The following is a 10,331-nucleotide window of genomic DNA, read 5'->3' as shown; positions in this document are numbered from 1 at the left end:
GAATTTATGGAAAATCAAGTAACGAACGGAGACGTAACAATAATTTTCAATCATTAACAGATGTAAGGTTAATCATTTTCGTCCAGTTATCGAAACAAATATACAAAATAAATCGCGCTCCACACTTTTGAGCCATGGGTGCATTACACAGGGGACATCAAAACCCACTTTTCAAGAGTAGCCAAAGAGTTGGCGGAGGGTGCTGTTGACTCGTTCAATATATGGGATGGCAAGTGCAGATAGCTCGTATGTAGCTTTGCGGAAATATCCGGTTCATAAAAACTGTTTGTGAATAATGTGTTTACACGTGTGTGTGTGTGTGTGCATGTGAATGGTGTTTCAATCATGTTAATTAATTAAGTAAACATTGTCTGTAGCTGTCATAGACACCATGAGTTGCAGAACTTCAAGATACACATGCTAGTTTGACGACAGTCTAGCTGGTACGGTATGGAATAATAACATCTTAAACCATCACTTCGTTAAGCACCAATGTGGACTACAATATTGTTGCGTATCTGCTAGTTTGTTAATTTCCGGTATAAATTCTTTCCGAGTAACTTCGGCGATACAAGTCCTTTCTTAATTAAAACTAGTTTATTCTTTCTCGATACAACTTTTAGTAATACACAGAATTTTCACAGTCAATACGTTTGCAATCTCGATAACAAAACACACTTTATATTACCGTCACTACCGTTTGCTTGACTCAGTTATCTATCTCTATATATATCTCTTCGATCTATCTATCTATGCAATTGCGCTGGTTTATCTCGCCATGCTTATATACTAAAAAAAGAGGGCGCCTCGAACAAACTCGGGCCTCCTCGATAATTCATGATCCTTCCAGAAACTCCAACGCGCACTCTTCCAGCGTCACGTGACTTCCGCTGTCGTAACAATATATATATGCGTGTGCTAAATATGAGTGATATGAAACAATTCCACAAAATTTAAACTTAAAATAATTTAATTATCAAAGCTAGTTTAAATATATTAGTCAATGGGAGGGGGTTCAAGGTAGTGTACAACAACACTGGTAATGTTATTGCAAAGGAAAATCCAATAACACTAAATGAGAATTACATATATCAATATGGTAGGTATTCCAGACTTATGATAGCACTGCCAGTATGCCTGGTGTTTATAAAAGAGCAGAGTAAATTGCTTCCAATATTTTACATCGAGATGTTTCCTACATATCTTTCTAGAGTTATGATAGTATTGCATTAGCAATGGTATTTATAAAATAGTACATCAATTTGTTCCAAATATTTTAGATCGAGATGTTTTCTACATACCCTCCAGACGTATGATTGAGCTACCTGTAAGTCTGGAAGCTATAAAGGAGCACAACCAACTGTTACAACTACTCGAGCCTGAGATGTCACCTGCACACTTTGCTAGGCTTATCTTGGCGCTGCCGGTAGTAATGGTGTTTATATAGGAGTACAGCCGATTATTTCACGTACTTAAAATTGAAATATTCCTTTTTTTCTTCTTTTTTTAATTCCTGTAAACTCCCAGTGGAGCATAGGGCCGCATCAACACCTCGCCAACGGAAGGTGTTGTTGTAGTTACTTGTAGCAGGTTTGTTTTTACGGGGTGTAGTTGCTAGCCCTGCGCCCAACCCTCCCCCTTTCTCATCCTGGACTTGGGACCAGGCAAAGGCGAAGGTTAGCATGTTTGGTGTGACGGGGATTCAGACCCGCGACCCTCAGATTACCAGTCGAGCGCCCTAACCACCTGGCCATGCCGGGCCGAAATGTTCCCTGCCTACATTTTATTACATATGGAGTTAATATGATTAGGAAACACAGTAGCAAAGAAAGCCAGTTGATTTCAGGTATGTCCGATATTCTCAAAAATATCTATGTTTCTCCCTCTTAAATATAAAGAAAAATAAAAATTTGCTACAGAAATTCAAAATTCATTAAACTTAAAGTTTCTCACATACTCTTTCATCTACAACACCATAATCTGTGAGGTCGAACTAATGGGCATATAACGAAGTTATTGAAACCTTAAAAACAATTTCTGAAAGATGTGAAACAAATGTCATACCGAACAATGCTTGAGCTGTTCTTGAACAGCAAACAGCTACTGAACATTTATTCGCAATTTAGGCAACTGAACATTATTAAAACGATGTTTTTGACAAAGAAACATTCACCAAAGCATCAGGGCTTCTAAGTAGGATTTGAAGATTCAACTTCATTGTAACCTTAATATTTAGCAAGAATGTCTTCATTAAGTCCAAAATGTCGACGTAACTTATAGAGTAATGAGGGGTAGACGTAATTATTGCAGTCATTGTAATGGAAATGAGCTTTTATGTAATACTGAATGAGCTAATTAAGGCAGCAGCTTTGTAAGCTAAACAAAATGGTATTGATGCAGAATATGAGAATAAATATTTTCAAGCCACTTAAATTTCTTGGCAAATTCATGGTATTAGACGTAAGAATAGTTTTTGATTCTATAATATTTGAGATGAATGACAAGATGTTTGATATTAAGTATGTATTCCCACCATTCTTAAATGCACTGAATCCAAATACTTAATCCTTCAATGGATAGTACATCAACGTTGAATATTCATTATCTTAATGATCTTCCAGTCCTTTCAGCATTATTACAAGAAGTGTAACAAAAAGCAATCTCGTCAACTAAGCAAATAACTTTCAAGGAGGCAGCTTATGGTGCATTGAGTAAGTTAAACATAAGGTGTTATCAGGGGTTGCTAAAACCAAGTGTATGCAAAGACGAGCGTAATATGATTTTACTAATTTCAGTTTGCTCAAACTACGCTCGTCTTTGCATACACTTGGTTTATATGTCGTGGCACTTCTAAGAGGCTGGATGCACTAATGGTTTTAATCCTTGAAAGAGATTTAACTAACAAAATAACCATGAGAAATGTAGTCAGTACGACTTGGCTTGTTCTAGTTACCTATTGTTTTGTATCATTTACCTGAATAAACTATTTGTCTTCTCGTAGTATAAATAGCTACTATTATTTGTGAAGTTATATAGTTAACTTTTTCAGTGGTATTTGGGTGATCTATGGAGAAAATAGTTTTCATGTGGGTAATGGCAGCTACTTTGGATGAGTCTTATGTTAACAAGTTAAGTAAGTAACATGATAGTTACTCAGTCTGGAACACGATATTAACAGAGTTCGTCTTACTTACGATCTCGTTTGAACACATTAAAACAACATCAAACCTAACTCTCCACTAAAGGCGACTGGACTGACCATTGTAGCAAGTAAGGTTAATTTTCACTGTGTTTGTTTGAATAAGGATTGTTTATTTTCATTGGGCATTTTTATACAAACTTTTTTTCTCGCGAATTCAGTTCATCCCAAAATACAAAATTATTTCGCACTACATATCTTGACAAATCTCCCGTTATTCAGCGGAACTATCTTAGGGAAAATCAGTGCTATCTGAAAGTACCATGGAATCATTCAAGTTTACATAAGTCTAATTTCAGTTTGTAATACTCATCGTTTAAAATATTTCAGAAATTTCTATATATTTTACATTTGTTCTATTAGTCTAAATTAAATTACTCTTTAGTAGAATAATAAATAAAGTTTGCTGCTGATATTATATTTTGGAGTAATTTTAGCTGTATTAAGGAAGTTGGGGTACTACTGAATAACTTGGATCGATTGGGAAGTTAAACAAACATTTAGTAAATGATATATAATTATATCAAGTGCAAGATAATACATTTGGGTTATAATAATTTGGGTCATACAGTCTTACAAGTTTAGTGTAGATGGAAACCTAATTAATAGCATGACTGAAAACAAATACCATGACATAGTGATTATACTCACTTTAGCCATTCGATTCCCTGCAGTGGACAGAGGGCAGATAACCCATTGTGTAGCTTTGCGTTCAAACAACAACATAAAACATGTACTGTAATAAGTTTATACTGTCATCAGTAGGGATTTTTAAAACTATTCTGTGGAATAACATATGGTTTAAATTTAGCTTTTGATAGTTTATTTAAAAAAATCAATCATATTTTCACAACTAGCTTAGTCGAATATATTGATAACATGGCATAACACAATAGATTTTTTTGTTTCAAACGTTTTCTATTTTTAGGTTCCCACCCATTATTTCGACAGAGCTTTATGATCTATACGCTAAAAATGAGTTTTGACGCCATGGTGTGCAAAAACGCAGGTAGCCCATTTTGTAGCTTCGTGTTTGAACATGAACTTATCAGGGCTTTTCACGTAATTGAGAACCATTCACTATTTACACTTTATTTACGAGTCGCTGCTGTTATCTGGGAGCGCAGTAGCGATTATGACAGGTTAAAATTGGCGGCCTGTACATTTCGTATGGTTGGGCTTTGTAGAGGATTTTTTTATATATATATAAAAGGTATTTATTAGAACTAAAAGTTTATAGATATGTGTTTCAGGGATAACATAAGTGTCTTTCCAAAAGTGGTTTTGGAAGAATAAATTATAAGATCATAATTTGGGTATAAACAAAAATAAATATATTATCTTTCATAATAATAAAGTAACCACTCAGTTTATATTTATTTTTAGCGAAAGGTGTCGCTACACATAAATATTAGAATATGGTTTCAGATTATTTGTGGAATAGAGTCACGTGATTTAAAATAGTGCAGTTATTCGCGCCAAAAATTGTTAGGTGTCATAACCAAGTTAATGTTTGTGTTGGGAGTTAGGTAAGTTAAAGTACTTTAAATTTAAAGTAAGTTATATCAGCTTTTAGGCAACTGCCAATTTTTTATGATAATGATATTTGTTTTTTGTATACAAACATAATAATTGTAAGTTTGTAACAAAAGTGTGTTTCCGTCTATAACTTCATAAGTTATCCTAAAATTACTACTTGTCACCATATAACTGTTGTATATAGTATAAGAATGATACTAATCATAATACTGATAGTACTGAAATAGTGTTTAACCCAATAGATATCACTATCAGTAACACGATGTTAGTATTAACCCACAGTTTCAACAGTGTAGTGATTGCGTGGTTCAAACTAATTTATTTATGTATTCAACTTTCAAACATAAATCATTTAAATGGGATGGGTTTTGACAATTCAAGACTTGAAGTTTGAATCTTGGTGTTATTGAATATTTAGTGATAAAATAAATGCCTAAGTGAACTTTAAGAAAGGAAATACAGTTCAATATTATTATTAATACTGTTTGCATGTTACTTGTTTTTTTATGTAGTTTGGGTATAAAGAGTAACTAAAACTTGTAGTTTTGTTCAAAATGTTAATTAAGATTTGGAATAGGTTCATTAGGATTTATCTTGTGGTGTGACATCATTGAATAATTGGTATAATCCTAATAACTTAGTTTCTGGCCTGGTTTAGTTTATTTTACTAAATCAACTTGTTTAAATGGTTAGTGCATATACAATACCAAGAGTTTCTTGAATATAAATAAAAAAAAATAGGTACCATGAACAGTGAAATATGAAACCAACTAAATACAACACTTCACATATTCATACATCAATCAGTGAAGATGTTAATTTCAACACATAACACTAACCATGTAGTCAAACAAGACGTAATTGTTATGTATGAATCATTGCTATAAACTTCTGTTTTTGTACAATTACATTTTATCTTGGTTACCATTTCTGTTAATTGTAATATCATTATAGTGATTATAGTAAATTTTGTTTCATTCTTTGTTACACAAGTTTTAATATTTCTTATGCTTACAAAACAGATTAAGAAATAGTATCATTAAGGAAATAGAAAGGTCAACTGACTTTTTTTCTTGTGTTTTTAGATTTAATGGTACAAGTGCTGATATTAAACAAAGGATTTAAGAGAAAATATTTCTATAATTTAACTTGAACATGTTGGTAAATGTTACTTGTTTAAACAGGGGATAGGAAAACTTGCATGTTAATCCATAAATGAACTGATTTAGTTGTGCACAGGAAATAGACCAAGTTAGACGATATTTAAATTTTACCATAATGCTTGGTTGCCCAGTTACTTATTATAATAGTCAGAATTGGAATTATTTGTTACGACTTATTCTGATTTCCTAGTTGGTTGAACACTTGTCTCATAGAACTTTACTTTAGTGAACCAAGTATACCAGGCTTAAAGCTTCAGTCAATATAGTTTTCATAGCATTTAAATCAGTTTCATTGGTGCCTGGTTAGCGGTTATCCCACTCCCAAGTGCGCCATCTGAGTTGAGGAAATGATGAATCAAACCATCCATGAAAATGTTTGGCCAAGCAGTTGGTCTGTTCTTTTGTATGCATAACTGTTGTCAAGTGGAGGATAGCTAGACTATTGTGATAACACCCTGAAAATGTCAGTTTGTGTCATAAGCTGGAGGGTGAATCTTGTTTCAGTGAGAAGATTGTATAATGTTTAGGATAAGAGTTGTCTGCTAGGGATTAAGTTCTGGTACATAATTGGTAAAAAATTATCCTTTGTGAGCTAAGATTTCAAGGCTCAGGCTCTGAGAAGATGTCTTAGCATTGTAATACTGGGGCATTATTAATCTTCTAATCTTGAAATAAAAGATACTACATATATCTTTCATATTTTTTACTGTTACTCAGCTCCAAACTATATATAGACACTTTTTTAAAAGTTAAGAATACTCTAAGCATGTGATAGTGTCATAAATTATATTAAAACAAGAAAAATGCAAGAAAAAATTACAAAGGTCCATAGTGTTTAATAAGAGCCTGTAGTCAACTAATTGTTTATTGTTGATAAGTTCCATTTGTATGAAATGAGGTAGTTTTTGTTTTCTAACCAGTATTAAAATAGAATATATAAATAGATTTTTGATCTGCTTTGAATTTAACTTAGCTAACTGGACTCTGAGTATGTCTTCCCCAGCAAAAACTCCTCGTTCAAGGAGAGTTCGAAGTCAAGATCCACAAACACGTAAGCTTTTTTTTAATGTTCTATAGAAAATTACTGTAACTTATGACAATTTTTATATCAATAAGAGTATAAAAGTATTTGTAATCTCATTTCACCATCAAACAAAAAAGATTTCTACCTAATACAAAGTTTGGATCCAAGTTTCTAAAACTAGTTCAGTGAAATCTGTTACTGCCAACATTATAGTAAGTATACAATTCAAAAATATTTTTTACAGGAAGTACATGTTTTTACTTAACATTTCACTTACTGTTGTGTAAAAAGTATAAACTGTTAAAATGGCATTTACACAATTTTTTGACCAATTTTACTAGTGTTATTTGAAAGTTTTTGAAAGTGGTGATTAAATGCAGGCTACATTATTTTAGAAGGATTTAGTGTGGGAATTTTTCAGATTTACTTGTGCTTCTAAGATATCTTGATAAAAAACCTCAAAACCATCATGTTTCATAATAATAATTTTTCTCTCAATATATGTCAATATGAATACCAAAACCAGCAGAAACTACCAAGTAAGGATAATCAACTAAGATAATTTTGAAGATTTGCACAAATACTAAACTTAATTACACGTTATAAGTTTCCTGCCACCATTGGAATTACATCCAATTATTGTACTTGGCATGATGGTTGAATACATGCTCTTACCTGACATGACAGTTTATACTTTTAACATGTCTGTGTAAAAGATGGCACTATATGTGGATATCAGTTTCCAAAACAAAGTTTAACTTTACAGTACCCAACTGGGTGCATCCTACCCTAATGGCAAAACTGTACCATTGAATAAATAAAGATATAGAAAATAAATTTTTATAGTAGTTCTTCCACATGTTAAAAAAAGCTTCAAATTTTACTTGATAAAAAGTTAATTTTATTTAGAAATATAACAAAATTATAAACTTCTGACACAGTTATAGCCCTTATTTTTTAAAGTTTTATCATTTTATAGTTTATTTGAGTTATAATATTGCAGTATGATAGAAAAGCAAATGTATTTTGTGGAACAAGATAAGGTAGAAAATTTGAGACCTAGATAATTTTGCTCTTGACTACCAAGTATCATTTTGCTGACAAGACCTAAGTAATTGCATAAATGGGTAAAGAAAATCACTGAAAAGTAATGTTAAAACTATATAAATGAATATAAAATAATTTAAAATTTATTTCATATATTACACCTTTTGAATAGCACTTGTATAAAAAAGGTTTAATTGATTATAACTTTGGTATTGTAAAAAAAAGCTATTGTGTTGTACATAAGTGGTTATAAACATATTGAAGCATCACGTAGTGTTTTCTGAAAAAAAAATAGAATTTAGTTTTATGTAATAGAAACTTTTTAGGAAAGTTTTACAAGAAATTAGGAAGACTTAAAAATGAGTAATTAAAATCTACAACTAAGGTAAGCATTTTCCATTGTTTCTCAAAATATTTACAGTGAAATCTTTTTGACTTTTCAAAGCTGCAAATTCATTCAAATATAACATATAAAACTAAGATAAGGTATTTTGCTGAAGTTATAAAATGTATTGAAAGTTCATATCTAGTTTTCGAGTTTCATGGGATAGTTGTTTTCTTGCAATGCAATAAAACATCATAAAACAGGTGTCAGATTGATGCGCTTATACATTTAAGAATTAATCTGACCAAAAAAAGGAGAGAAAAAAGTCTGAAGCTTCATTAAGGAATTTGACAAATATGAGGTGGTGATTTCAGTTTGTTATATTTCTTATTGATTTTGAGATATAACTGGAAGGTTGTGAACTGTTAGCTTGCAAGTCTTTGTTAACTTTTGATCCTTGTTTTTTTTTATTACATTTGAGCTTTATAAAGACATACTAGGTTTGTCACAATGGCTTCATTGGACTAAAGGTTTCTCTTTCTTAAACAAAACCTTCACTTTTGTGGATGAGTCATTGTTCAAAATTTGCTTGGTGTGTAGTTTCAGAGCCTGTCATTGTTTTTAATGTCCTGCTGTGCTGGTTTTTCTTACTTTCACTGAGAACAATGAAGACTCCTTCCTTTGAGATTGTATGTCCTTTGGTTCTCCTCATTTAACTATCTCAGTATATGAATACCTTTTCATGCAAGGGCTGTAAAATATTCATTCAGTCCAGGGAGGAGAATTTCTCAACAATCTGCAATTACCTATTTCTAAGACACATGAGATCCGATACTTGCCAGTAGCCACCAGATTGTTTCAGTCTGATATATTCACCTCCATGTTTGGCCATAAGTTTATCATAGCAACTCTACACTCTTTTATGATCAAGTTTGCCAGAGTGAAATATATCCTCACAGCTCTAATGTCCAGTAGCATGCCACTACATTAGTATTTTCTTGTAGTGTAAATACCGTCTCTGTGACCTGATCTGGTTACTCAATGTAACGGAAAACTTGATTTTGTTTATTTATATGTATTTGTTACAACTGATTGGATATGGTAACACCTCTTTGTGACTTTTACTTTCCATGTCCATAATGTCAGTGCCACTTAACTTTCATGGCTAGTCATAGACCTAACAGCAACAGCCAAAATATCACATAATAAATAATGTAATAAATTCAATAAACATACCCATATCAAATCCATAAGTTATGATAGAACTATACTGAATAGAGTAGGCCTATGATGTATAGGTTTTGCTTTGGCACAGATCTTTTACTTTTGTCATTGGTTCAAGAATGATGTAATCTAACTTTGTTCTGTGTTTTTCATGTCACAGTTTCAGCATTCATGGAATAACTTATTGACCATTGGTTTAATATGAATGAATTTTCTCACACCTTTTGGTCATATTAAAGTTTGTCTGTGTGTGCGTGAAAGAGAAAATAAGTATGAAAGAATAGATGAATCATAGTTTGAAACATCAAAAACCTAAGGGTTTTCTGAATATAGAACTGACTATTGGATTATTGGGTTTTTTGAGTTGTGATATATGTGTGTGTGTGAACTGTACTTGCTTCACTTTCCGAACTTCGGAGCAGGATGTAATGAAAATAAACTCAGCTTTTCTTTCTTTTCAAATACAAATAAAAGTAGCATATGCCATTTCAGATAGTTGTGATAAAGGGGTTAGATCATTGTGCAGTGTTCTGTGATTAAATTCAGTATTTTATTGTAAATATGTTAAAGTTTTTCAGTAAAATTAATGAAAGAAGTTTTTTCAGCATCAAGTACAAGGAGTACCCGAAGCACTAGAAATACACGTAAGTTTTTGTTTAAATACTCAATGCTCAGGCATTTATAAAAATTAATTGTTTTTGCACATAACTTGTATTTTCAGAATAGACTTCTGGTTACATTTTTCCTCCTAATCTTTTATTGAAGTTGGAAGGTGTGATAGTTATAAAAATATTGTTGCGTCATCGAGAT

The 10,331-nt window shown here is 32.0% G+C and overlaps 1 protein-coding gene across 3 annotated transcripts in view; it reads left to right on the top strand.

Moving 5' to 3' along the window:
- LOC106460246 (DNA replication licensing factor mcm4-like) overlaps positions 1-10,331 on the top strand; it is a 54,015-nt gene that overhangs the window by 3,346 nt on the left and 40,338 nt on the right. The window contains exons 1-3 of one of the 3 annotated variants that reach the window (XM_022386918.1): positions 4,160-4,208; positions 6,875-6,952; positions 10,127-10,165. In XM_022386918.1, the coding sequence (XP_022242626.1) occupies positions 4,175-4,208; positions 6,875-6,952; positions 10,127-10,165 (151 nt within the window). In that variant the 5' untranslated portion in view covers positions 4,160-4,174. Of the gene's footprint in view, positions 1-4,159; positions 4,209-4,663; positions 4,729-6,874; positions 6,953-10,126; positions 10,166-10,331 lie in introns of those variants that run through there. The other 2 variants (XM_013919931.2, XM_022386919.1) reach the window with 2 other exon arrangements.

Source organism: Limulus polyphemus, unplaced genomic scaffold (genome assembly GCF_000517525.1).
Source record: "Limulus polyphemus unplaced genomic scaffold, Limulus_polyphemus-2.1.2 Scaffold735, whole genome shotgun sequence".
In the NCBI taxonomy this organism is placed as follows: domain Eukaryota; kingdom Metazoa; phylum Arthropoda; class Merostomata; order Xiphosura; family Limulidae; genus Limulus; species Limulus polyphemus.
This window is presented reverse-complemented; position numbering and strand designations above follow the sequence as displayed.